This window comes from Brassica rapa, chromosome A07 (genome assembly GCF_000309985.2).
Source record: "Brassica rapa cultivar Chiifu-401-42 chromosome A07, CAAS_Brap_v3.01, whole genome shotgun sequence".
NCBI classification, from domain to species: domain Eukaryota; kingdom Viridiplantae; phylum Streptophyta; class Magnoliopsida; order Brassicales; family Brassicaceae; genus Brassica; species Brassica rapa.
In genome coordinates, this window is record NC_024801.2 from 27,178,101 (window position 1) to 27,204,973 (window position 26,873).

The 26,873-nt window shown below is 34.8% G+C and overlaps 5 protein-coding genes and 1 non-coding gene across 7 annotated transcripts; 3 read left to right on the top strand and 3 right to left on the bottom strand.

Moving 5' to 3' along the window:
- The first annotated feature begins 194 nt into the window (after positions 1 to 194).
- Positions 195 to 3,355, top strand: LOC103832089 (protein FAR1-RELATED SEQUENCE 4). The gene is made up of 3 exons (XM_009108044.3): positions 195 to 2,649; positions 2,822 to 2,881; positions 2,977 to 3,355. Exons 1-3 carry the CDS (start codon positions 655 to 657, stop codon positions 3,112 to 3,114), a joined length of 2,193 nt encoding a protein of 730 aa, XP_009106292.1. The 5' UTR covers positions 195 to 654; the 3' UTR covers positions 3,115 to 3,355.
- Positions 3,356 to 4,886: 1,531 nt separating this feature from the next.
- Positions 4,887 to 4,968, top strand: TRNAS-UGA. Its single transcript has one exon. It is a non-coding gene; the product is annotated as a tRNA-Ser (tRNA).
- Positions 4,969 to 5,048: 80 nt separating this feature from the next.
- Positions 5,049 to 7,051, bottom strand: LOC103832090 (GDP-mannose transporter GONST3). Its single transcript, XM_033276081.1, has 2 exons — positions 6,484 to 7,051; positions 5,049 to 6,426 (listed from the first exon to the last, which is right to left on the bottom strand). The coding sequence occupies exon 2, from the start codon at positions 6,403 to 6,405 to the stop codon at positions 5,314 to 5,316; it is 1,092 nt and encodes a 363-aa protein (XP_033131972.1). The 5' UTR covers positions 6,406 to 6,426; positions 6,484 to 7,051; the 3' UTR covers positions 5,049 to 5,313.
- A 6,020-nt stretch (positions 7,052 to 13,071) lies between these two features.
- Positions 13,072 to 17,129, top strand: LOC103832092 (protein NLP5). Of its 2 annotated transcripts, none has more exons than XM_009108046.3 (5): positions 13,072 to 13,307; positions 13,607 to 14,442; positions 14,524 to 14,571; positions 14,958 to 15,807; positions 16,175 to 17,129. In XM_009108046.3, exons 2-5 carry the CDS (start codon positions 13,639 to 13,641, stop codon positions 16,885 to 16,887), a joined length of 2,415 nt encoding a protein of 804 aa, XP_009106294.1. In that variant the 5' UTR covers positions 13,072 to 13,307; positions 13,607 to 13,638; the 3' UTR covers positions 16,888 to 17,129. The 2 variants fall into 2 exon arrangements, with proteins under 2 accessions (XP_009106294.1, XP_009106295.1); XM_009108047.3 differs by having other exon boundaries at positions 13,109 to 13,307; positions 13,673 to 14,442.
- Positions 17,130 to 17,540: 411 nt separating this feature from the next.
- On the bottom strand, positions 17,541 to 22,278 carry LOC103832093 (probable serine/threonine-protein kinase PBL11). The gene is made up of 5 exons (XM_033276080.1): positions 19,881 to 22,278; positions 18,668 to 18,803; positions 18,422 to 18,555; positions 18,206 to 18,329; positions 17,541 to 18,062 (listed from the first exon to the last, which is right to left on the bottom strand). Exons 1-5 carry the CDS (start codon positions 20,451 to 20,453, stop codon positions 17,674 to 17,676), a joined length of 1,356 nt encoding a protein of 451 aa, XP_033131971.1. The 5' UTR covers positions 20,454 to 22,278; the 3' UTR covers positions 17,541 to 17,673.
- Positions 22,279 to 22,500: 222 nt separating this feature from the next.
- Positions 22,501 to 26,718, bottom strand: LOC103832094 (probable serine/threonine-protein kinase PBL22). The gene is made up of 6 exons (XM_009108049.3): positions 25,607 to 26,718; positions 25,455 to 25,511; positions 25,201 to 25,355; positions 24,924 to 25,113; positions 22,890 to 23,281; positions 22,501 to 22,804 (listed from the first exon to the last, which is right to left on the bottom strand). Exons 1-6 carry the CDS (start codon positions 25,692 to 25,694, stop codon positions 22,535 to 22,537), a joined length of 1,152 nt encoding a protein of 383 aa, XP_009106297.2. The 5' UTR covers positions 25,695 to 26,718; the 3' UTR covers positions 22,501 to 22,534.
- Between the last annotated feature and the right edge of the window lie 155 nt (positions 26,719 to 26,873).

Consider the following 26,873-nt stretch of genomic DNA (forward strand, 5'->3'; position numbering starts at 1 on the left):
TCAATTCATTAAAAGAGAAATAAATACGGAGGAAATACATCCTAAATTATTTTTTAAAATATTTATACATATACAATACATACTTCTTTTGTTAAAAAACATATATACACTTCTATATAACAATTTGTTTTCCAAATTTCATCCATAATTGAATGGTACAGCGAGCTTGGAAAAGGATTAAGCACTCTGAGTTCGAAATAGATTTATCACACAAAGGCGACATAAGGCGGCATGAGTATCTAATTTCTATTGCGAACAACCGGATCTGTCTGGCGCCGCCGATAGACAGACCCCACAAAATTAATCGATTGGATCTCGGCCCACCAGACTCCCCCGTTATCAAAAAAATAAATTCATCCATAATCAATAATAAACTGTTAAGCAGAAATAAAAATAATCCGGTTAGCAAAACAAACCCAAAGTACCTTCATAAAACCCAAAGCCCATTAATGATGCCCAATACGGCCCAAAACTCCCGAGTGATTTCCTTCCACCATCTCACACTCTCGAGTTTCTACGGATCTTTCAAAAACCATTTCCCCATTTTTTTTTTTGGTGAAGACGATGAATCTGCTCTTCGATTCTTGACTCTAACTCACTCAATCTCTTCCCCCTTGTTCCACCCACCCGATCCCTATCGAATCCGAGCTCAAAATGCTCTCTCAAATGGAGTTCGAGACCCACGAAGACGCCTACACCTACTACAAAGACTACGCCAAATCCGCCGGCTTCGGAACCGCCAAGCTAAGCAGCCGGAGATCGCGAGCCTCGAAGGAGTTCATCGACGCCAAATTCTCCTGCATCCGCTACGGAACCAAGCAGCAATCCGACGACGCGATCAACCCTAGAGCCTCCCCCAAGATCGGCTGCAAGGCGAGCATGCACGTGAAACGCCGCCCCGACGGCAAATGGTACGTCTACAGCTTCGTCGAGGAGCACAACCACGACCTCTTACCGGAACAATCTCATTTCTTCCGCAGCCACCGAATCGAATCTTCGGATCCTCGTCTCCGGAGGAATAAGAAGAGCAATAATCCATTAGCTGATTGTTCGAAGCATCTCGCTGTTTATCACGATCTAGCGTTTCTCGATGGTGGTGGATACATGAGGAATCAGCACGATAAAGGACGGCGTCTTGCGATCGAATCTCACGATGCGCAGATCCTTCTCGAGTTTTTGACACGTATGCAGGAAGAGAATCATAAGTTCTTTTACGCCGTTGATTTTAATGAGGATAATGTTTTGAGGAATGTGTTCTGGGTTGATGCTAAAGGGATTGATGATTATAAGAGCTTTAGCGACGTCGTTTCGTTCGATACGAGTTATGTGGTGAACAAGTTTAAACTCCCGCTTGTTGTTTTCGTTGGTGTTAACCATCACGTGCAGCCCGTGCTGCTTGGATGCGCGTTGGTTGGGGATGAAAGTGTGTATAGTTATGTTTGGTTGATGGAGTCTTGGTTAATGGCGATGGGTGGTTTGATGCCGAGAGTGATGCTTACTGACCAAGACGATGGTATCAAAGCAGCGGTCTCTGCGGTTTTGCCGGAGACTCGTCATTGTTACTGCTTGTGGTATGTTCTTGACAGGTTCCCTCGGAATCTTGATTACTGGGGGATGTGGCAAGACGCGTTCTTGAAGAAGTTTTTCAAGTGTGTGTACGGTTCGTGGTCTGAGGAGGAGTTTGATAGGAGGTGGATGAAGCTGATAGATAAGTTTCATCTTAGGGATGTTCAGTGGATGAGGTGTTTGTATGATGAACGTAGCTTCTGGGCGCCTACGTTTATGAGGGGAGTGACGTTCGCGGGGATGTCAACAAGGTATCGTTCGGAGAGTGTGAACTCTATGTTTGATAGGTATGTTCAGTGTGAGACTTCGCTTAAGGATTTTTTAGAAGGGTATGGGATGATGCTAGAGGATAGGTACGAAGAGGAAGCTAAAGCTGATTTCGACGCTTGGCATGAAGCGCCTGAGCTGAAGTCTCCGTCGCCGTTTGAGAAGCAGGTGTTGCTTGTGTACACTCACGTGGTGTTCAGGAGGTTTCAGCTCGAGGTTCTGGGTGCTGCTGCTTGTCATTTGACGAAGGAGAGCGAGGGAGGAACGACTTACAGTGTTAAGGACTTTGAAGACGATCAGAAGTATCTGGTGGAGTGGGATGAATCGAAGTCGGATATTTACTGCTCTTGCCGTTCGTTTGAGTACAAGGGGTATCTCTGTAGACACGCGATTGTTGTTCTCCAAATGTCTGGCGTTTTCACCATTCCGATAAACTATGTGTTGCAGAGATGGACAAATGCAGCTAGGAACAGGCATCAGATCAGCGGGAACCTTGAGCTTGTGCAGTGTAATATCCGACGTTTCAATGATCTTTGCCGGCGAGCTATTATATTAGGAGAAGAAGGGTCTCTTTCGCAAGAGAGTTATGATGTCGCCATGTTTGCAATGAAAGAAGCTTTTAAACTATGTGCTATTAAAGTTAATACCATCGAACATCCGACCATAGATCATATCCATGAAGACAATCAATATGGATCCACATCGAAGCAGATTGGATTCGAACATAACATTCAGCATGCAGGCAACGCTTCAGGGCAAGGTGAAACCATAAAGGAGAAGAGAAGTAGTCTAAACAATACATCTAAAAAGGCAAAGGTGGTGGTTAGCTTTCTCTTTTACACTATGGAATCATAATCATTAGTTAATGTTTTGTGTCCTCTATAGACTATGAAATCACACACACGGCCAAGAACGATGAACAACAGTTTTTTCTCTATGAGTAGCATGTTTGTGTACATTTCATTGATCTTTTTCTTCGTTGGTGCAGCATGTGACGGAATCTGGAAATGTTGGAGAGGGAAGCCAAGAAGGGTTTCAACATGTTGTGGTACGTCTGTTTTTCTATATGGACTCAAATGCAAATTACGTGGTAACATTTAGTTGAACTTGTAAAAATGAGTGTTTTTTTCTTTTCAATTGCAGGCTGCTTCAAGACCGTTTCAGGCGGGATTAGCAGCGCAGTTTCACAACACGATCCCAGCAGTGTTTCAAAACGTGATCCCCACGGAGTTCCACAACATTCAGGCTACGAATATGCATCAGAACAATCCCCCTGGGTGAAAGTAAAAACAAAGACAGCCAACAAACTTGATACTTTCTTGTATGTGTAATATATCTCCTACCCTCGTTGTTCAATGGCTTGTTGCATTGTTATTAGGTTAAGTTAATAGAGTAAAAGGGTGTATGTATCTGTTGATAAGCCTAATGCACGAATAGGCATCTGCATGTAAGCTAATGAAATTGTCATGTTTGGTAAATGCAAGCAGAGTTGGAGAAAGCTCATGAAACTATTTTTTCAAGCCCATGAATCATTGTGAATAATGAAAACTTGCACCATACCAGGACTTGGCTTAGTTCAATAAACCATCTATCTTATTAAAACTCAAGTACAAAATTGGAGTGTTTGGAGACTTGAATAGGACTTTTAAAAATTTGGAGTGTTTGGAAACATGGATTGCAGTCTTTTAAAAAAAAATATTTTTGTTTGAAAACAAGGATAGTAGTATTAAGAAAAAAAGTAATGGGCTTATGTTTTTTTAAAAAATTGAAAGTTATCTAGGCCACTTTTAAAATATACCAAAATGGGTCAATCTAATTCCCTAAATTTTTTTTTTCTAAACTAACCATAAAACAAAATTTAAACTTTATATACATATTTCAAATCAAAATAATAATTCAAATTTGATTTATATCAAAAATTGATTCAAAAATATACATATATTCAAAAATGGATTTTTACTAAACTATTTTTCAATAACCATTATAAAAAAATATTGTCAATATATATAAGAAAAATATAATACAAAGCCCAATTTGAAATACCAACTCAAATTATGGTTTTCATATTTCATATTAAGTTTTAAAAATATAATATATGTAATTATTTATATGATGGTATGTATAAAATACTATTAATTATATGATTACTTATATGATGGTACATATAAAATACGATTAATTATATGATGATAAAATACGATATATAATAATGACTAGGGATGGGCTTTTGGATACCCATACGGGTTTAGTTCTGATCGGTTTGTATTTTGGGTTTTCGGGGTCAAAGATTTCAGCCTTATTAGAATGTTTCTAAATTTTGGTTTGAGTTCGATTTGGATCTTTGCGGGTTTGGTTTGGGTTTGGATAACTAATTTAAATTATTTTTAAAGTCTTAAATCATTATATATTTTAAATTTCTCAAAATGTATAAATAAAATAATATATTACGTATAAATTTGAATAACATATGTCATAATACTTAAACTTAACATATCAATTGGCTTGATTTAAAATTTTGGATACGAAATCAATAATTATTTTAAGTATTTTTGGTGATTTGAGTATACTTTAACTATTTCAGATATTTACTTTTGACTATCTATATATATTTTCAAGTATTTAAATCAATTTAAAAGTATCATTTTTGATGTTTTATATACGTTAAATCTAAAAATAATTAATATATATAAGTATATAAATCTATTTTTAGATAAATTCGGATACCTAAATACTTCGGTTCGGATCAGATTCGGTTCTCTAAATAACAAAATTTTGAATAATTAGAATATTTAATCAATTTATGTTTGGGTTTGGTACTATATCTTTGGATCGGTATCGGTTATGTTCCTCGGATTCATTTTTCCAAATCCTAATAATTACATGAAAAACAAATATCAACATATTTTTCAAAATATACATCCGCGCGCCTGCGCGGGTCAAAATCTAGTTTAAACATTACATGAACATACGATAAGAACCCATCTACTAATTTTATTGGGTTTTTTTAATTGTGTACCTAATAATTAAGTACATGTTGAACACCTAACATCAAAGTCAATATGTCCGAGTGGTTAAGGAGACAGACTTGAAATCTGTTGGGCTTCGCCCGCGCAGGTTCGAACCCTGCTGTTGACGATATGTTTTTTTCCACAAACATTTTTTTTTAATCTCAACATAAAGAGAACGAACAATAATGTCTTAAACTCAGGTCCAGAAAAACCGAACAATTGCATATAACAATAATCACATTGTGAATGAAAGCAAATCTTAGTCTTGAACCACATCAAAAATGTAAACAAGAAAACGATATTATTCCACTTCTGGATTTCTTCTTACTCAGGCAACGAACAACGCAGTACTCTTATACCTCCTAGTTACAAAAGAATTGCAAAACCACTAACTACAAATATAGTTCTTTACTCGAAAAAATAAACCAGAATAAACTTTGGCATCAATAGAGATGAATCTATGGATAATGATTCATACTTTCTCTTCTACTTTCACATCCTCCTTTACTTCAACAATGCTCTCCTTGTTCTCCTGCATCTCCAGCAGCTTCTCTTCTTCCTCTTCTTGCGGTTTCTCTTCTTGTGTCGGTTTCTTGACAGTAGACTGCTGATACATAACCCCACCAAACATACAAATCAACAACCCCAAAGTCCCAACAAACGTCGAATGCTTATCCCACACCACCAAATTAATCACAACCGTCAACAACTTATTCACAATCCCAAGAACCGTAAACCCCGTCGCGGAGATAGCACGTCGACACGAGAATCCAAAGAAGGAAATCGCCAAACCAAACAAACACGACAGCCCCACAGGCAACACCACTTGCATCTCATACCAATCAGACTCAACCGTAATCTCGTGCTTAATCTTCTTCAACTCCCCCATTATAAGCAACTCGATCGGAAACAAAAGAAGCGCCTCGAGGTTGTTATAAAGCACGAGCCCCCACGTGTTCAACCCAATAGTCATCACCACGTGCTTGATGTAAACAAAGTCAATCGTCATAGAGACAAGATACGCAACGGCCCAAGCGTAAGCAGCCACCGTGAACTGATAATCAGTTAGAACGTAAAGAAAGCTTCCTCCGAAGATGGTCGCTAAGGCTCCCCAGGTCTTGACGTTAGGCCAGGGCTGGTGGAGGAAGAGGGTCTCCCCGACGGCGACGAAGATGGGGACGGCGGAGCGGAAGACGATGAAGGTGTCGACGTTGGCGTGGAGGAGGAGCTCGCTGTTGGTGAAGAGGGAGAGGTAGAAGATCATCGCGGCGGGGAGGAACCGCCACATGGTGGAGAGGGTTAAGGGGTCGTGCTCGACGAGGCCGAGCTGGGAGGAGAGGACGACGCCGGCGAAGCTCGTGAGGTACTGGAGAGCGGTGAGGGCGCCGGGGTAGGGGAACTTGGTGATGGCCCATTTGTTGATGATGGAGAGGAGGGAGGCGGAGATGCAGTAGCCGGCGGCGACGCCGTAGACGGAGGCTTGGCGGAGGAGGAGGCTGCGCCAAGTCTCGTGCTTTGGATCTGTTGTGATTGGATTCGCGGTTTCTTCGTCGTTCGTCGGCATCTTGGTTAGATCTCGGCGAATCTGGGTAAAGGTGGGAACTTTAGGGTTGTATAAGAGGGGGGATCGAAGAAAGGTTACCTCTTTGAGGGGTTGCGAGAGAGTGAGTGAGTGAGTGAGGAGGAGTAAACCGTCGGCGAAGCTCTTCAGGAGTAAAGAAGGGAAGAAAAGCCACCGTGGTGAAAGAAAAATAACATTTTTTGTTGTTGTTGTTGAAGATGTGTGTATATTAATCCAGAATTAAATATTTTTTTATTATTATATATACAATTAGTCAAAGATTAGGCGGTCCAATTAATGGAACCGATCTGCAAATCTACAATCAACTATCCTTAACTCTTGGTTAAGGTTGTTTTTTTTCTTAGGTTCTTTTGTTTGTTTGTTTTTCACAAATTCGCTATTTGTATATCTTTGTAATATATGTAAAAAAAACCAAAAATTTAATATAATATTTAATATTTCGGTAAAAATGAATTTTACAATGGAAAAATCGGTGAAATAACCAAAACAAAAATAGTTTTTTAGAAAAAAAGTAGAAAGAGAAATAAAGAGAGAATGGAAATTTGGTTATTTTCTTAAATTTTTTTGTTGGTTATAGGGTGCAATTTTTCATTTACGATTATCATCTATTCTTTCTTTTTTTTATAAAAAAGTATCACACTTTTATAAATAATGAATTTTACAATCATCTACTTGTTTTTGTTTTTTTGATAAAAAAATTATCACATTTTAAACTGATGTCAAGAAATTATTACATTTATAAAGTTAAAAAAACTTCGAAAACTTGAACTCATTGCAAATCTGGACTTTTAAAATGTGTGTGTTTGTGAGTTCTTGGGCATCTACTACTCGAATTTTATAACATATCATATGCACATGGATGAGGGAGGTTACTGATTTTACTAGCTGGACTGAAACCTTGGCAACCCTTAAAGCAACGTGACTCACGTGCATCACACACGAGATCCAAAGCATCTTCATCTCTTTCTTACTGGTCTTAGCTCAATGACTTTTACCATTAATCTCTGACTGATTAAATTTGTGAGCTTTAGTGTTTTCTTTCTCTTATTACATGTGATCAATCTGTTGACCGGAAATTTGCTAGCCATCTCATCGTAAGCCTGCAGCCACTGTTAAATGATTAATAATAATGTAGTGGGTTGTAATATACACTTGGCTTACAAATCCAATGATGAGGGCATTGAGTGTAGTTCACAGAATCTTGGATCTGTGTTTTGGAAAATTCAATTTATGATGTCTAAATCAAGTTGGCTTGGCTTTGAGTGTTTTGTCTAATTAGTTAAGTTGTTGCCAAGCATCTTGTAATCCAGCTGAAACTTTGAGTTCTAACTAAGTGGAGCTTGGTCCAGATAAAGTTCCATGGCCCAAAAATTGCTCTGTTGTCCAAGAGCCCTTGAAGTTCAAGTCTCAGTCGGAAAAGGTCCGAGATGGAAAGCGATCCAACAAAGCCCAAAGCTCAAAACAGCACCCAAAGGAAACTTGTATGTGTTTCAACTCATAGCTCCTCAGTAAAGTTAAGAAGAAAAAAATAGGAGTATATAAAACAAGTTGATTTCAAACTTCGCCATGGTTGTGTCAGTTTCAGTTATGCTGTCAGCTAATTTATTAGGTGAGTGACAAGATAGCAAAAGTGGAAACTCATTACCTAAACTATGACGTGAAAAAATTATCACAACTTGTCAAAGTTTATTCGACCATTCTCTTGAGGCTATTGCTAATTTGCCGTATATATAATATCATATCATATCATAAAGGAGATTCCCTTAGCAGGAAGAATCACTTTACTTTTATATACTTGGAATCTTCTTCCATACATGTTAGGTCAAAGTTTGTTGTTCCTTTCATTATCAATCATATAGCTCACCTTTTCTTCGAATATCAGCTGAGTCTGCTATTTATTTTTTTGCACACACAAAAGGTTTTCCTGAATTCAGTTCACCTAGAAGATGGCAGCCGACAAAAAGTATATATATAAGCCGAGTGGTAAGGTAAGTCTGAGATTTTGTCTAGGGAGAGAACCAAAACTGAGATGCATTTTGATCAAGTTGCAACATTAATAATCATTTAACCAAAAACAAAAGTAATCAAATAGTCTCTTCATCTCATAAAACCACATTTCCCCCCATAGATTTGACCAGATCCATTAAATTACAACTTTAAAATGTGATTTGAATCTTATAAATGTTAATTACTGGACTTTTCTAACTGTATATTTATTGTAACCAGAGATCTAAATAAGTTTTTTGATCGTGAAAGCACTCTTTTCTCAGTTTGCATTCTTTTATAGAAATGTTAACTACTAAATAACTAATAGTTAAGTGGTTGAGAAAAAAACTATAATATCATAGTCAAACATAATAGCTGCGAAAGAAAAGTAATCTCTGAATCTAACCAATGTAATTGGAGAATCATTTTTAAAGTATATTACGTTGAAGTCAAAGTATGTAATTAAAGTGGGAGTGACATAAGCCTCTTTGCCCTTAAGTGGGAGTTTTAGGACAAATCCCAAGTGAGGGAAGCCACTCATCCACCACTTATTTTCCCTTCTTCACTTTGCGTAATTTTCAATAATCGTTTTGAATATTAATCTTCAAAGGTAAACCAATCATCATCACGTAAAATAGACTTCTGGATTCTTCAAAGGTTGTGTGTTTTTGAGTCCTCTGACTTGATTTCACTTGAAAAACAGTCAAATATTTTGTTTGATACGGTTGTATGGTTTCACCTAAAACGCACCGGGTTATCTTTTCACCACAACCAAAAAACCTCAGGTCTTGATGGACCAACCAATCCACTAAAAGTTCACAAACATTTTAGCTAACTGCAAAACGTTTTGACAGGTGAAAGATTTTAACAAGGAACACAAGTGTTTCTAGAAGAGTATCACATTTGCACGAGGCTAAGTGGGTCACACATTGCCCTCCATTTCAATTACAAAGTAACCTCTAATAAATCGGATAGGACTTTGAACAAAAAAAAAAAAAATCCAATAGGACAAACGCTGACCAAAAGAAAAATAAACAATACGACAAATGGAATATTAATTTCTATTGATTTAAGTTTTTCATTTTTTTTTACCCATCAGGGAAAAGCGAAAAACCTGCTCCCCACTTGTTTTCTTACATAATTACTGGATATCTTCTCTCACTTTGCTTTTAGAAAAAAAATTAGTAACTGGTAGCATCAAATAGTTATGGTTTCGAGGGTGTACACATGGGAGAACCTTTGTTTTTATTTCTCTTCTTACTATTCCTCCAAGCTCATTTACCTTTAATTTATTCAACTTCCACTATAGCAAAGACGAAACAATCACTACACGAACTCTTCAAGAAAGGTGAGCTGATGTAGTAAACTCAAAGACGAAACCGTTTTATATAGACACCCATCTCTTCTCCAGCTTTGTAGGATGTATAATACTATAACCTATCGATTAAAAGTAATAAAAGGAGTAAAATAACAAAGTCAGAGGCGAAAATTCAACTATTATTCATAGTTTTGTTTGCTAAATCTCATAAATGTTGGTCAGCTCTATTTGTTCCCTTATTATTATTGCCTCCAAAACCTTGCATAAAATTACCTCTCCTCAACATTGGTCGAGAAAAGTTGACCTTGTTTTTATATAGAAATACTAGTATATTTTTATATCAAGAATACATGGAGAGCTATTCAATGCCCAAGACATGAAACTTCTCAAAAACTTTTAATATCATTGTCACGCTCTCCTTCTATCTAGAATATGGGAATCTCTCAAGAGTCAAGACCCACGCAGCTGGAAGTGAGAGAAAGATACAAAGAGACCAAAGTATAATTATCTTTCATTTTTTTATTAGATAACATTTTAGAGTTTTTGTAAATAGGTTATTTTATATATATTTTTGAACAAAAACATTATTTATTACTCATTTAAACACAAATTAACGAATCATAAAACAATTTTCAGTATATAAATGATCATATATTAACATAATAATTTAAGAAATTTTGTATAGAAAATTGAAAATGTTATCTAATTTAGAATTTTTTAGAACATTAAATATTAAAAACAGAAGGAATACTATTTTACAAGAAATGTAAAATTAAAAAATTCTTTTTTCTTGAAATTTTTTTAAATTTTATTCACTTCAAAAACAGTTGTACAACCTAATGCTATTTTGTACAAAAAGAAAAATTCAGTTGAGTGGTATTTTTTTTTTCCAATACGTATATGAGATAAAGATGCCTCCTAAAATATGATATTTTTTTTTTTTGTTATTTTAAAATTTCTTGTGGAAGAGGTGGTGTAGGTACTTAACTTAAGAAAATATTACACCACAAGACAGTTTTCACTTTTTAATAACACTATAAGTCAGTTTATACTCCTCACACACTTTTGATTCCCCCAATACACGCTTTTACATCTTCCAACTCACAAAATAATCGAAATCTAACTAAAGTCTAACTAAATATTAAAATATTATTTATTCATCTCACCATAGTTGCAGAAAATACAATAAACTCATATATATTGTGAATCTCAAGCTTGAAGCAACATAAATCTATGGTTGGTCGTCGTTTGCGAGTCTCTCCTAAACCACAACAACTCCATCGCGCCTTCATCCCCCACGGTGTTTCTGTCGACTACACCGCAGCTCATCCGCGTCCGTCAAACCCTCGATTACATCAACTTGATTTCATTTTAGATCCTCCACTATCTTGGCAGTCTCACCGATTTATGCTTCTCTTCCGTGATCCTCGTCAAACCAAATCTAAGTTTAATATATCGTTCTCTTTCGTTATGCTCTAAATTGAAGCTCATCAACAATGGCCAAATTTTAAATATTGCATTTTTAGTCCTTAAATTTCTCTTTTTTATAATTTGGTCACTAAGTTTTAAAATGTGCAGATTTTTCTTCAATATTTTCTCAGCCTTTAGATTGTGCAAATAAAGACGTATATGCACTAAAAATCTCTAAATGCATCTTAAAATTACATAAATGAACTTAATTAAGATGCTATAAACTATTATAATCATGTTATTAAATTATATGTCAACAAAGTTTTTTTTGTTACTAAATTATATTCCTCTTCACGATCAACTTGAAAATCAATTTCGTAATGCTTTATATAATGATAATTAAGAAATTTCATAGTTTACTGCCACTACATCTTTGAATGCAATCTATCTAATTTCCAAGTGCGTATACATGTAGTGTACACATGTACATAAGTTGACCAAAAAAAAATGTACACATGTACACTAATACTTATAAACAATTATGCAGTATGTATCCATGTAAATCAAACAAAAAAATGTATCTTAACGTTGTATTCTACTTGTATTGTACATGGCTTTAATAATATCTTAATGTTGTATTCTACCCAATTTCCAAGTATTGTACACATGTACACTACCATATATGTTGTACACATTGACACCTTCAATTTTAATATACACATGTACACTAATAGTTATAAACAATTATGCAAGTATGTATCTAGGTAAATCAAACAATTTTTTTTATCTTAAGATCGTATCTACTTGTACATCGCTTTAATAATGTACTCATGTACACTCGTAAATATATACACATGTATATATATATTTTTTTTGTACACATGTACACATGTATATATGTAATCTTTATGTACACATGTTCACATACATGACCAATAGTAAATTTTGATTATCATGATTATCAAATTATTTTAAGCGTTAAATTTACTAATCAAAAATTTGTGTCTACGTGATTTGTAGTTACAAATATTTTGCAAAAAAAAAACATTAAAATCATGTCACATTATTTAGGAGCATGGTGGTATTTTATGATTTTAATGGTTCTTAATAACATTTTTGTTCATTTACCTCGATTATGTGTGTATCTAGGTGTTTATTACATTTTCCTACATATTTACGTATTGTGGGGGCTGGTTTGTACAATCTAAAAGTTTGGGCTGAAATTGAGGAGAAATCTACACATTTAAAGATTTTGTGCCAAATTAAGAAGAATACAAAAGTACAAGGACCTAAGTTGCAAAAACGAAATTTGGACAGAACTCCTCGGCTTCAGAGATGTGGATGAGACGGAACGACGGCAGAAGCAAAAATGAAACGGAGGACGACGCCGAGTAGAGCTTTGAGACGAGGCTTGGCTGCAGAGATGTGCTGGTCTGTCGAAGTTCTCGTCGGGCTTCAGAGATGTGCGGTTCCGTTGGAGATCTCGTCGGACTTGTTCTGGGCGTCAAGCTATTGTCGGAGTACAACGGAGATGAATTGCAGAGAACGACGTCGAGGAGGAAGATGTTCTGATGATTTCGCGGCGACGAAGGAAAAGACAAACCGCTACGGCTTCTGCTCGAGCTTGGCTGAAGTTCATCGATGGTGACGGAGGAGGGCCAAAAAGTACGGCGAAGAAGAACTGCAGCATAGATGATATGATGCATCCACCATGGATTGAGATACCGAAAAAGTGAAATGTGAAGAAGAAGTTTTTAATTTTAATTTTTTGTTTGTTCGTTTCAAATAAAAATAATAATCAACTTAATAAGATGGTAGGACCATTTTAGTTAGATGAATGACTTTAATTGTAATGGTTTGGTTTTTAGTTACAAAAAACTACCCCACTAGCAGAAACTGTCTTAGAATGTAAATAAAACTTGAAAACTGACCTGCAATGTAAAAAACTCTTAACTTAACTCCACAACCAGGTACATACCCATCAAAGACATCTTTACAGCCTTTCTTTTCCCTCAGAGTTTGGGGGTGTGTTGTTTCAACTGTTTCTCCTGTCTCTTAAGACAACAAGTGGTCTTTAGGGACAGTTCAAGATTCTCTTCATCAACTAAAAAAAGGAAAAAAAACATTTATAAACCTACTCCAGGAATCTTCCGTGAATCTGACGTCTTTTGTGAGTTTCGTTCTTTCTTTCTATTTTTGTTTTTCATATCTAATCACCTCAAAGGTCTCACCTTTCTTTCTTCTCCATCAAGAAGGAATCAGATTAGTGCTTAACCAACTTAACCCACAAGGGATTAGGGATTTAGGGTATAGTTTAACCAACTTGTAGGAATCAAAAACAGAGAAAAAAAAGTTGGAAGCTTTATCACTCTTTGATTCTCTGTTCTTCCCTATTTACAAGATCTTTGCTTGATTTGATTCTTCTCCTCAAATGGGTTTTTGTTATTATTGTTCTTCTTCTTTTTTCAGATGTTGTTGTTGTTGCTTCATTGATTTGAGCAATGAATAACAATTATCATCTCCCCATGGATCCAGCTATGGACTCTTCATTCATGGACGGTTTGCTTCTAGATGGTTGCTGGCTAGAGACAACAACAACAGATGCATCTGAGTTCCCAAACTTTAGTCCTTCAACGTCCCTAGCCCCATTTGATCCTTCCTCCTTCATGTGGTCTCCACAGCAAGACAACACAGCAGCAATCTCTTCCTCTACTACCTTATCTCACATGTATGGTCAGGGCTTTGCAGAAAGGTCTAGTCTTGAGGATCTCTCAACCCTGAACAGACGGTTCTGGATTGGACCAAGCGGTGGAGGTCATGGCTCTTCTGTGATGGAGAGATTGGTTCAAGCGGTGAAACACATTAAAGACTTCACTAGCGAGAGAGGCGACTCTCTTATACAGCTGTGGGTGCCTGTGGATAGAGGAGGCAAGAGAGTTTTAACCACAAAGGAACAGCCTTTCAGCCATGATCCGATGTCTCAGAGGCTTGCTCATTACAGAGAGATCTCTGAGAATTATCAGTTCTCTGCTGAGCAAGAAGATTCGAGCTCCAAGGACTTGGTTGGTTTGCCTGGGAGAGTGTTCTTGGGGCAGGTTCCTGAGTGGACTCCTGATGTGAGGTTTTTCAAGAACGAGGAGTATCCTAGAGTCCAGCATGCTCAGGACTGCGATGTCCGTGGGACGTTAGCTATTCCTGTGTTTGAACAAGGGAGTAAGACTTGCTTAGGTGTTATTGAGGTTGTGATGACTACTCAAATGGTTAAGTTGAGCCCTGAGCTTGACAGTATCTGCAGAGCACTTCAGGTTTTGTTTCATTTGTGCTTTGTCTCCTTTTGATCTTTTATGCTTTTCTTGGAAAAGCTTAAGTGATGTTTTTGCTCACAGGCTGTTGATCTTAGGAGCACTGAAGTTCCGGTTTCGCCTTCTCTAAAGGTAAAAGCTCATAACCAATGTTCAAGAAATCACTAGATGTTAATTAGACGCTTTATAGAAAGACTATTGAATAGGTGGATTATTCGGGGTCTAGGCGGCGTAAAGATTAACAAATTATTGATTTATTTTATACATATTTTACATTTATATAAGATATTTTAGTATTTGGTTTTAGCTATAAACTATTGTGATGAATTATCAAAATTAGGTATATAAAACAATAGCAAGTAGACAAAGTTGTAGATTTATATTTATATTATTGCTTAATTTAGATTAATTTAGATCGGTTTAAACGAATTTTAACTGATTTAAAACAGTTTGAATCGTATGTGCCGTCTAGACCGATTTTTTCACTTTTGTTGATTTTGTTTATCTTTTGTAATCAGGGACCTGACTTCTCCTACCAAGCTGCATTACCTGAGATCAGAAACCTCCTGAGATGTGCCTGCGAGACGCACAAACTCCCACTAGCTCAAACATGGATGTCTTGTCTCAAGCAAAGCAAAACCGGCTGCCGTCACAACGACCACAACTACATCCACTGTGTATCCACAATAGACGATGCTTGCTACGTCGGTGACCCCACGGTCCGTGACTTCCACGAAGCTTGCTCTGAGCACCATCTCCTAAAAGGTCAAGGAGTTGTTGGAGAAGCTTTTTTAACCAACGGTCCTTGCTTCTCCTCTGATGTCTCTAGCTACAAGAAGTCTGAGTACCCTCTCTCTCACCACGCAACTATGTTTGGCTTACACGGCACGGTAGCTATACGCTTGCGCTGCATCCACACAGGCTCAGCTGACTTTGTCTTGGAGTTCTTTTTGCCTAAAGACTGCAGAGACATAGAGGAACAGAGGAGAATGTTGAATGCTCTTTCAACTATAATGGCTCATGTGCCTAGAAGTTTAAGGACAGTCACTGAGAAGGAGCTAGAAGAAGAGGGAGATCAAATGGTCAGTGAGGTTGAGACACTTCCAAAGATAGAGGAGACATGTGAAGTACATGAAAGTAGTAGTAATCCTCAGCATGTAGGCTTAGCTGTTGATGGAGAGATAGGCTTTGACTATGGTAAAGGAGTGAGTGTGGTGAATGAGAACAGCACTTTCTCTAGTGCTGGTGGTGGTGGTTCAAGTAGAGTGACTGAGAAGAAGAAAACAAAAGCTGAGAAGAACATTACTTTGGATGTTCTTAGACAATACTTTGCAGGGAGTCTCAAAGATGCTGCCAAGAGTATTGGTGGTAAGTTAAAAAACATTATTTTTTTTTAATACCAGTCGGCTTAAAATTAATTTTTCTTTTCTATGTTTAAAAACAAAATTTTGTTTTAAATTTTTTAACAGTAATATATTGTGATGTAAGCAAAACGATATACATTTAAAATATTTTTGGGTCCATTTTCAATTTATTTATTAAAATTTAATATAATTTATGTGAAATTTTGTGTTTATAAAAAAAATTGGACCTTTAACTTTTAATATACGGGGGGCATGGGTTTGGACCCTACTGGTTCGGGGACAAAGCCTGACACAATGGTTTAAAAACATTTTTATTCTCGAGTTCATTAGAGATTTTGCGTTGTTTATTGATCATGGAGAACTTGTTTCAGTTTGTCCAACGACGTTGAAGAGAATCTGCAGACAGCATGGGATACAGAGATGGCCATCAAGAAAGATCAAGAAAGTTGGTCACTCGCTTCAGAAGATCCAACGTGTCATTGACTCTGTTCAAGGAGTGTCAGGTCATCATCTTCCTATAGGGTCCTTCTATGCTAACTTCCCAAACCTAGCTTCTTCGCAAGAGCAACAGTCCAAGCAGACAACGTTCTTGCCTTCTTCTTCACATTCACAGCCTGCAAAATCCTCCTCCCCTGGTTCCTCTTGTAGCCACACTTCGAGCTGTTCAAGCGAAACACAAGCAAACAAGGAGGATCCTATGAACAAAGCTAGAGAAGATACACGAGCTATTAAGCAAACGCAGACCACACAGTTATCACCGTCAACGTCATCACAGGACGATGATTTTCTGAGGGTGAAGGTAAGCTATGAGGAGGAGAAGATCCGGTTTAGGATGAGGAACTCGCGCAGGCTTAAAGATCTGTTGTGGGAGATAGCGAAACGGTTTAGTATAGAAGATGTGAGCAGATATGATCTGAAGTACTTAGATGAAGACAATGAATGGGTTTTGTTGAGGTGTGATGATGATGTTGAGGAATGTGTTGATGTTTGCAGATCTTTCCCTGGAGAGACGATAAAGCTTTTGCTTCAGCTCTCTTCTCAGCATTTGCAAGAACGTTCTTCTGTCAGTGGATCACTTTCCTGACAGAATGAAGTAAGAGAGAAAGATGTCACTTATAGTTTGTGTTGTGTAAGCATTGTTCATAGGTTTTCTTTACTTTTATCAAGATTATTAGGTGGTGCTTGATATGGCAGAGAGAGAGAGAGAGAACATGTAAAGTGCCTTTCTTTTTATAGAAACAAATAATTTAATTTTTCATTGTTTACTAGTATGTTTGTATTGTAATGTGCTGCTGGTTTGCATATGTAGATACACAATTTCAATAATTACATTTTTTGTTACGTAAACTAAGAATTTAAACGTCTATTTTCTGTAGAAACTGGAAGTGCATCACAAGGAAAAGAAAATTAAGAGTTCTATAATTACCAAAAATGAAATTTGTTTTTGCAGGAGTAAACAATAGTGTACAACAAATAATATCTTACTAAGTCTCTTTTTGTGAAATTAATTTTTAAATATTTATTTATTAGTCTTTTATATGAAAGCTATTACATGAAAATTTTACACTATATAAATCTATGTCTTATGAAAATTTATGTTTTAACAATTTTATTTGCATACTGAATTTGTTTTATGACGTATCTTGCAAAATATCTTGTTTTATTGATCTGAATAATTGATAATAAAATGTATTTTCAGGAATTTTAATCTCAAATGTCCTGACGTAAAAACTTTAATAAAAAATGTAAAAGAAGGAAGATATTTTATTTATTAAAAAAAAAATGAAGGTTTTACGTATGTTTGTTGTGTATGTTTGTGTGGTGTACATATATATATGACTGATCCAAACTTCCAAAGGGGACTATTTGACTATCTGGTTCGACCGGTTTTACGGACGTGCGGTGAACCATGTCCATTGTTCCGGTTACGCTTCTCTTCTTTTGGTTGCTCTCTGATAGTCCTTACAATTTCTAATTCTCTAAGTACATCGTCCATGGGAGGTCGGTTCTTCGGGTCAGCCTCGAGACACCGTAGAATTAATGCAGCGGTTTTGCTCACCGCCAAAAGTGGATACTTGTTCTCGAGCCGTGGGTCCATCAACTTCTGAATCTTCTTTTTCTGGGTCAGAACCGGTTTAGCCCATTCCACGAGATTCTGTTGCGCAGATGGTCGGTTTGGGTCTAGTGCTCTTAGACCGGTTAATAGCTCTAAGAGGACCACTCCAAATCCGTAAACATCACTCAGCACGTATAGATGACCTATAACATCAAAGAAAACATGTTTATGTAATCATTTAATTTCAAAAAATTAATTAAAACACGTTTTTTGCCAAACCAAATAAAACAACAAAAAAAGAAGTTGAAACACGTTTTTACAGACAACATTGGACGTTTTTAGTTACCTGTAGCCACATACTCGGGAGCTGCATAACCTTGTGTGCCCATGACACGAGTGGTCACGTGGGAGTATCCATTAATTGGACCATGTTTGGCTAGACCAAAATCAGAAAGCTTGGCGTTGAAGTTCTGTAAAAGACGGAAAAGAATTGTTAACTCAAAATAAGGTGCCGCATGCTGTAAACGTGCGAGCTAGAGACGACAAAGAAACGAGACCGTACGGAATCAAGAAGAATGTTGGAAGCCTTGAAGTCTCTGTAAATAACACTCTTCTCGGAGTTATGCAAAAATGTAAGTCCTTGAGCTGCTTCAATGGCTATTTTCAAACGTGTATCCCATGTCAACCCATCTCCTTCTGCATTAACATTACATGCACATCTTATATAAATAGATGAATAAATTTGTCAAAAAGAAAAGAAGACAAAGATGTATATAAGAATGTGATTAATGTATGAGTGAAATAGTACTTGAGAAGAGGTGGTTTTCAAGGCTTCCTTTAGGCAAAAACTCATAGACCAAGAGGAACTGATTCTCTTCCCAGCAATATCCCAAGAGCTTGACTAGATTTGGATGATGAAACTTCCCTAAGAATCTCACTTCACACTGCAATTTTTACCATATATCCACACATATGTTAACAATTATATCCAATATGATTACATGTTAAATTAAACCCATTGATATAAGAAGAACGTGATAAAATTTGATGCTATGTTCAATATTTTCTACATAGATAGAAAATAACTATAATATTAGTGTGTAATTATCGACTGAGAGACACAAACTCTAATGTTAGGAAATTTGTGTTCCTCGTCGAGAACCAAGTCAATAGTATTACTTTTATCTTTTGTTCCTAAATCCTAAACAAAATTACTTATTTTCATATTTTCACAAGTTGCATATTATATTCCACGTATAATATATATGATCGTGAATGTTTCTTACTTAATTTTTTTTATTTGATACACTTCACGGAATTTCTAGCTGGATACACTTCACATAAAAGAAGAAAATAATTTACGTGAGAATGAATGCCTTGACTTCTTCTTCATCTTTTTGGCTTCTTCTTTCAAAAGTGATACTATAAATGAGATGGGTGCAATAAATTCAATTATAAATGATTGAAATGAAATTTATATTCAAATACAGCTATTTAGGTTTAAAAATATTATGTGTGCGTTTCAGAATACATCAACATTATGATAAATGATTTCTAAAACGCCACTAAAATATTTTATACCGTGTACGTTTTGTGCTTTTTAGTTATTGACAATCATACCCTAAATTGACGTTTTGTAAAATAAAACCACAAAATAATTGCCAAACTAATAACATTGATCATTTGTTTGACTAATCAGTATTACTAAAATATGCAGTACGTTTTAAAAAGTCGTTATATTGATCAACAAAACGACAAGTAGCATGTTAAACTTGTTCCAAAGAATGTTTGAAGAATATAAACTCGTGCTTACACCAGTCTAGCATTTAGTAGTAATTTTTGTTAATAATGTCACGAATACATCGCAATTTGAATGTATTTCCCTTATCTGCTCCTATAATTATGCACCAATGATATTTGCTTCCAATATGTACTTGCCTAAATTAGAAGTTTTTCTAATGATTCCGATGCAAATTTGAATTAAAATAAAAGAAAAAGGAGGAAAATTAGGAGTTACTTGCCTGCCACTCATGTAACCCTTGAGCACTATCAGGGTTAGATTTCTTAACGGCGATTGGTATTCCCACGCCGGCCCTCGACGGAGATAAGGTCTCCTCATCAACCCATCCTTTGAACACCTGTCCGAACCCGCCTTCTCCGATCATCGACTCCGGCCGGAAATTCTTTGTCGCCGTCATAAGATCCGTTAATGTGAACATCTTTAGATTTGGCGTCACTATCTTCCCGCTCGGCGGCACTGCTTTTTTTCCCACTCCTTGTTTCTCCACCGGATTTGACGGCGGAGTCTCGACGGATCTTGGCTTCTTCTCATGCTGTTTTTCACGAGATGGGTCATCGACGGATCTTGGCTTCTCCTGCTGTTTTTTACGAGTCGTGTTATCGATGGTTCTTGTTTCTGCCACCGGAAACTTTGGATTCGAGCCCCTAGCCGGCGGCATTACCACCACCGGCGGCGGAGCCTTTTGATTTACTGGATTTTTACCATGTTTCACCGCTGTAAGATCAACAGATGATCTTGTTAGATTGAAAACCTCGGTACATGAGTTCGATTTAAAAGAGAAAAACAAAAACATTTTTAAAAAACATGTATGAACCTGGGAGGGGCTTGGTGGAGACAGAGATCTCTTCGTGTCCAACACTGGAAGATCCGTTAGGACAGAAGTTACCCATCAAGACACAAACACAAGCTTTGACTTTGTTCTGTTTTTTTTTTTGTTATCTTCGCTTCGAACTTTACGATCACTTAAGATTTGAGAGAATTTTTCTCTGGGGATTTTAACTGAGAGATGGAGGAAAGAGCCGAGAAACAGAGATGAAACACCAAGCAAACACTCTCTTTGTGGGAATATATTTATATATAATTTTTATTTGATAAAAGGTCGTGTGTATTTGATTTCGTCGTGGTTGTATAGCCACCCTTTCGATTTAATTGGCTGATTGTTGTAATTTTTGAATACCAAAATTATCGACGTCTATGAGTCATGATTCATTCTTGTTGGTTGCACAAGAATAAAAATAGGGAAAATATATATATATACATGTACTGTTTTCACATTTCATACTATGTCCATTGTCCAAAGGATATACAGGTCAATACTCGGAAACTTTCAGTTATTAGCCAAAAAAACAATAGTAGAAATAATAATATGTGTGTTTCAAAAAAAAAATAATAATAATAATAATATGTCTCTTTCAAGTTCAATATTAGTTTTTATGGACCTTCATTTTCAGTCTCTTTTTGTTTGAATGATCGGGTCCTATGTGAATATGAATTATAAAATTTATCTATCCTATAATTAATTGGATTATCGGGCCAAAGAAACACAAACAATTTTAAAAACAAACATACGGCAGGTTGTTTAGGAATATAAACACGTAGCTACACTTTTTATTACAAATATAAAATCATAGTTATTTACTTAATATTAGCTGGAACTATACAGTTATTAACCGAATCATTCTATTGTTATTATTAGCAATTTAGCATACCAAATTACCATTCACACGGACTATGCCGATCATATCTCGTTGACGTAACAACTAGAGTAAACACCCACACGGATTCAGATAATTGAGTGGTCACTTTTAGCAAAAAAAGATAATTGAGTGGTCACAGAAGCAAACGAATTTGAGGAATTGCCAAACAATGTTTTTTAGTATATCGCAAATGTAAAGATATTTATTGACAATTTGTCATATAGTAGGAATAGGTCAAACAAAAAGAACAGTATCTAGCAATGGCGGGTCCGAATATACTGTATATACCAGTATATAGAAATGTTCTAACAGTCAAATCAAGAATATATGAAAACGAGGTTAGAAACCGGGTTTCGATTTGCTTTTATTTCATTTTTCGTTCTAACGAGTTCACGTAAAAAACGTGGGCAGATGTACTATATATCTATATAGATTGGGGAATAACGTGTAGATCGAATTAGTCAGTGTGGTCAAAGTTGACATAAAATATTAGCGGATTAATTATCACCTACTTGCATTTATCAAATTTATTTTTTTCTTTGCGAGAAAGAAGCTCAAATAATTAAAAGGATTGACTATATTATTTGAATGATTGTATCATGTATGTCACATTCTCGATTTAATTTGATATCGATATGTCAAATGGAGACATATATTGCAGATCTCGGAGATAAGAGCAATATATAAATAAACAAATATACAGTATGATCAAACTTCATAAACCACATCTTTACGCATAAATTTACATACATTTTGTAGGTTTATCCAACTGAATTGTACCTTTCTCAAGGATGACACATATAAATCGAAAAATAGTCTAAATTTTTTTTTGTTTTAAAACATAATAGTATAAATTAAACATTACAGAAATATAATATAATACTATCTAATTTGATATTACGTATTTAAATTTTGACACTGAAAAGGAGATGATGATAAACTACCCACCAAAAATATCATAAGGAAGTTGTAGAACATTTACCTATACGTAACTTTTTTTGTTGAACGTAAAAGTTCTTTCTTAAACAAAAAGTTACGTTTTTCATCATACCAGGTCCCATTATTAAAACTGAACTAAATAAAAACCCCAGGAAAAAAAAACAAGAAATCAAAAACAAATATTTTTCGAGGTCTTATTAAGTGTCTATCAGAGCCTTTCAGATTTGTTGACACAAACTTAGAAACTCTGTTTTCTTTCTCCTCTTGACCGGTCAGAGTCCGTAGACTTGCGAGCCATTCTTTTCTCTTCGTAAGATTTGCTCTGGGCAGCTATATACTCAAAAGCCAACACGACATCACCTATTTGCGGACGTCGGTTCGCTTCCTCGTTCAGACACATCTCGGTGATAGATATCGCGCAACTAAGACACCTCTTAGGGTACTTTCCACGCAGCAACGGGTCCACAAGTTGTCCCAATTTCGTAGAGTCCTTGAGATACGGCCGAGCCTGCACATACACCAAGAGCAAATTAAGTTAAAACTGAGTTTCGGTTTAATCCGGTTTACTTTCTAATAATTGTTCTTTTACTTACCCATGCAACAAGGTACTGCTCTCCATGTGGTTTATTCAAATCAATAACTTTCCTACCAGTAATAAGCTCGAGTAACACAACACCAAAGCAGTATATATCTGATTTGATGGTTAGCTTGCCGCTCATGGCGTATTCTGGAGCACAGTATCCGTACGTACCCATGATCCTAGTCGACACATGTGTTCTGTTACCGACAGGACCGTCTTTAGCAAGTCCAAAGTCAGATAGCTTGGGACTAAAGTCTCTGTCTAACAAAATGTTTGCGGACTTCAAATCACGGTATATCACTGATGGGCTTATTTTACAATGAAGATACTCCATCCCACGAGCTGCACCAAGAGCTATTTTCATTCGAGTGTTCCAGCTTAAAGGACTCTGATCAGGCTCAAGATCTAAGATTCAACAACAACAATAACAAGTCAGGTAGATTAGTAAAAGAATATTATGAACAATATTCCCCCCAAGTTTCACAAATATCATTTAAAATTTTATTTGCAGAGAGTTTGTTTTAAGATTTTAATGCGAAATTTAAATAAAAATTCACTTTTATAGCTGTTTTAATGTATTACTAGATTTTCACCCGCACAACCGTGCGGGTATATATTTTCACATTTATATATATAAATATTTGTTTTACATAATTATTATATATTTTTAATATTACTCACATATTTAAATGTTTGTATAATTATGCCAAATATAATAATTTTATAGTTTTTATACTGTAAATTAAAATCATCATAAATATATATATGTTGCTTATTATATATTTGTCTTATTGAATTTGCGTTTGATTACTAAACTAAAATTTTTAATGCATGAAACAACATATATGAAAACAATTTTGTATTTAATTTATTATAATCATGATCCGTAATTCATCGCTAGATTTTTTTAGTAATTTTTTAATGTTTATTAATTTTATATAATAAATTACTGTATATTAAAAAGTTTAAGATAAGTTAAATTTTTATACATGTATTATATAGTTTACTAATATTAACCCGTTCTACTAATATATTATATTTTTAGCATAAATATTATATATTTATGAAAGTAAAATATGCTAACTTATCAATTTAAATAATTTTATCATATTTTCTTCAATATAACATTTTTATTTTAAAATGATAGATATTGTTATAAAATTGATAAAATAGGATATAATTTTATTCTTTTAGTAACATTTCATTACTAATTACAAAATTAGTTGAAAATATTTATATTCAATTTATGACAATTAAGATCGTATTATAATCTTTTTCAAGAGATTTGTTAGAATTTTAATTATTTTTTTAAAAAATTAAAAGATATAAATGATATTATGATTAAAGTAGTTAAAAATATTATGTATATTAGCATTAGTGATATACATTTAATATAAAATTTAAATGATGGTCCAAATAAAAATATCACTCATCAAAAAATCATGATTTTTATTTTATTAGAAAACAAATTTGAAAAAATTAAAATAAAAATAAATATTTATTTCTAACAAAATCTATAAAAATATTAGTAAATTTATTTGTGAAATTAATTAATTTCATTTTATTTAAATTTTCGTTTATAAACGAAAACTATATTCAATTTTAATTTCTAATTATATTTTATGATAATTTAAATTAAAACTAACTAATTTTTGAAAGTAAATTTAAAAAGATTCTAAGAAGATTTTGAAAAGATTTTGTTAGAACATTTTAAATATATTCATTTGTATTTCAAATAAAATAATAAAGATACTAAAATATATAATAATGAACTTATGTAAAATATGATATTTTTTAGGAATGGTCCAAACTAAAAAAATCATACATGAAAAGAAATCATGACTTCTATTTTAATATATAAGATTTAGAAAAAAAATATTAACTGTGTGAATAGAAAATGAGATTGAATTTTTAAATGTTTTTAATATGTATAAACACTTTCAAATGACACTTTATATGAAACATAAGTAGATTTTTGTGAGATTTGTAAAACACTTTAGGCAAAAAAAAAAGAAGAAAAGGAGATCTGTAAAACACAATGACTTACCATAAAGATGATCTTCTAAGCTACCCATTGGCATGTATTCATAAACAAGAAGTCTCTGGGCACCAGAAGTACAGTAACCGATTAAAGTTACTAGGTTTGGATGATGGAAGACGCTAAGCATGCGAACCTCGACTTTGAATTCTTGATTTCCTTGATTCCCATCTGGGTTTAACTGCTTGATCGCCACAACCTATACGTACGTTTTGATTCAATATCAAGATTCTTACAAGGCCGCTTCAGATGTTTTAAAATACAGGAAGAGAGGTTGATAACTTACTTGTCCTGAATATAAGCGTCCCTTGTAGACACTACCGAACCCTCCTCTTCCGATCATGTTCACCTCCCGGAAATTCTTAGTTGCGGCGGCTAACTCCTTGAACGTGAAACTCCTTGCGCCACCCCCTGGTTTAGGGCTATTCACTTTCCCATTAACTGACCAAAACATTTGTGTGTTTTTATTATTTCATCATTATAATATTCAAAAATATTGTCTGAAGAAATTAAAAATCATTTAAAAAATAGATTTCTAACCTAAAATGCCAGATTTCGACCCTGCTCCTCCTCCTGTTGCATCGCTTCTTGTATCAACTACAAAACATATATGAGAATCGCATGTTGGAGATTTTATTTTCTAATATGTAAATCAAATAGAGAAAGAGAGATGGAGATTTATAAAAACAAACCTGAGGAACCACTGGTTAGGTAAGATGTGGTATCAATGTTGATTCTCATATCCTTGGTTCGTGTGTCGAGACAAGAGAAACACCTCATTTTTCTTTTAGTGATGAACTTTTCGAAAAACAATAAGCGGAAAGAAATGGATTCAGAAGAGCTGGTTTGAGATGATGTTCAAACAATATCACCAAACCTAGCTCCTTGGAACCCTTACACAGGAAAAGAATAATAAAACTAGGATTCTTGCAATAGAATAAATGGATTTTTTTTCTCCAAGATTATTAATAGGAACGATAGAGAGAAACTTTTTTTTTTCTCTCTTTAATTCCAGGAAAATGGGAAAATTATGAACCCATCAAACACAGAGGAGACAATTTGATTGAATTGATTTGTCCTTAAGAAGGAAAAGAGAATCTCAAATGGAAGATAATAGAAGTAAATTTATACAAGTATCATAAAAATGATATATTTGTATACTTACTAGAGGAAGGGAGAGATTCGATACACTCTTCTAAATGGCAAAAAAAATCTTTAGAGAAAGAGGTAACGAGAGAGCAACCAAGGAAGTTTGATGGCCACGGAAGAGGAAATAAAGGAACGGTGAGACCTAATTTGGGAACTGCCCGTCCTTTTTATTTCTTCCTTCTGTTGAATTCTTTTTATTTTTTCAACGTTATAATTTGTTTTATTTCCGTTGGAGCTAAATTAAACGGTTTAATTGCAACGTATAAAGATGCAGGCTGACAACTTAAAGAGACCGTTTTCTAGAATCTTACTAATGTTTTCTTGTTAAATTTATACGCTGATAACTTAAGAGATGATTTTCTAGAATTTCAAGTGTTTTCTTGTTAAATTACGCGGTTTGTTCTAGAATTTTTTTTTCTCTTTTAAGTTTTAATCCAATAAAAATATACTTTCTAACTTAAACTGATTTATGGAATCTGAACTTTATTTACACATCTGTGTATATCATTAATTGATTTCTAATTAAATTATTGGATTTGAAAATCAATTAAGGCACATTTGAAAGTCAATCAAGTAGATGGTAAAATCAACCAGAATTGATTTATATAATCTTCTTTTTAATGATAGAATCATAGAGACATAAATGGAAATATGATTTAAGTAAAAAAATTCAAAGAATATATTTTTTTTCATCTGCTGCTCATTAAAAAAAGAAAGAAGCTTAACCCATAAAAAGTTTTAAGGCAAGTTAATGACAACAGTTTTCAGCAGACATTCTTCACTATCTTATGATGTAAAAGAAAATACAAA

What these genes read in the sequence shown, in the direction of transcription:
- LOC103832093 (XM_033276080.1), bottom strand. Translation starts at nt 20,453, where the DNA reads ATGTTTTTGTTTTTCTCTTTTAAATCGAACTCATGTACCGAGGTTTTC. An exon ending in AAGGGTTACATGAGTGGCAG is followed by an intron (nt 18,804 to 19,880) that starts GCAAGTAACTCC and finishes TAAAAATTGCAG; the next exon opens with TGTGAAGTGAGATTCTTAGG. An exon ending in TCCCGAGTATGTGGCTACAG is followed by an intron (nt 18,063 to 18,205) that starts GTAACTAAAAAC and finishes TTGATGTTATAG; the next exon opens with GTCATCTATACGTGCTGAGT.
- LOC103832094 (XM_009108049.3), bottom strand. Translation starts at nt 25,694, where the DNA reads ATGAGGTGTTTCTCTTGTCTCGACACACGAACCAAGGATATGAGAATC. An exon ending in GTCGAAATCTGGCATTTTAG is followed by an intron (nt 25,356 to 25,454) that starts GTTAGAAATCTA and finishes TGTTTTGGTCAG; the next exon opens with TTAATGGGAAAGTGAATAGC. An exon ending in CTTAGAAGATCATCTTTATG is followed by an intron (nt 23,282 to 24,923) that starts GTAAGTCATTGT and finishes GTTGAATCTTAG; the next exon opens with ATCTTGAGCCTGATCAGAGT.
- LOC103832089 (XM_009108044.3), top strand. Translation starts at nt 655, where the DNA reads ATGCTCTCTCAAATGGAGTTCGAGACCCACGAAGACGCCTACACCTAC. An exon ending in ATACATCTAAAAAGGCAAAG is followed by an intron (nt 2,650 to 2,821) that starts GTGGTGGTTAGC and finishes TCGTTGGTGCAG; the next exon opens with CATGTGACGGAATCTGGAAA. An exon ending in AAGGGTTTCAACATGTTGTG is followed by an intron (nt 2,882 to 2,976) that starts GTACGTCTGTTT and finishes TTTCAATTGCAG; the next exon opens with GCTGCTTCAAGACCGTTTCA.
- LOC103832092 (XM_009108046.3), top strand. Translation starts at nt 13,639, where the DNA reads ATGAATAACAATTATCATCTCCCCATGGATCCAGCTATGGACTCTTCA. An exon ending in GTATCTGCAGAGCACTTCAG is followed by an intron (nt 14,443 to 14,523) that starts GTTTTGTTTCAT and finishes TTTTGCTCACAG; the next exon opens with GCTGTTGATCTTAGGAGCAC. An exon ending in TGCTGCCAAGAGTATTGGTG is followed by an intron (nt 15,808 to 16,174) that starts GTAAGTTAAAAA and finishes AACTTGTTTCAG; the next exon opens with TTTGTCCAACGACGTTGAAG.
- LOC103832090 (XM_033276081.1), bottom strand. Translation starts at nt 6,405, where the DNA reads ATGCCGACGAACGACGAAGAAACCGCGAATCCAATCACAACAGATCCA.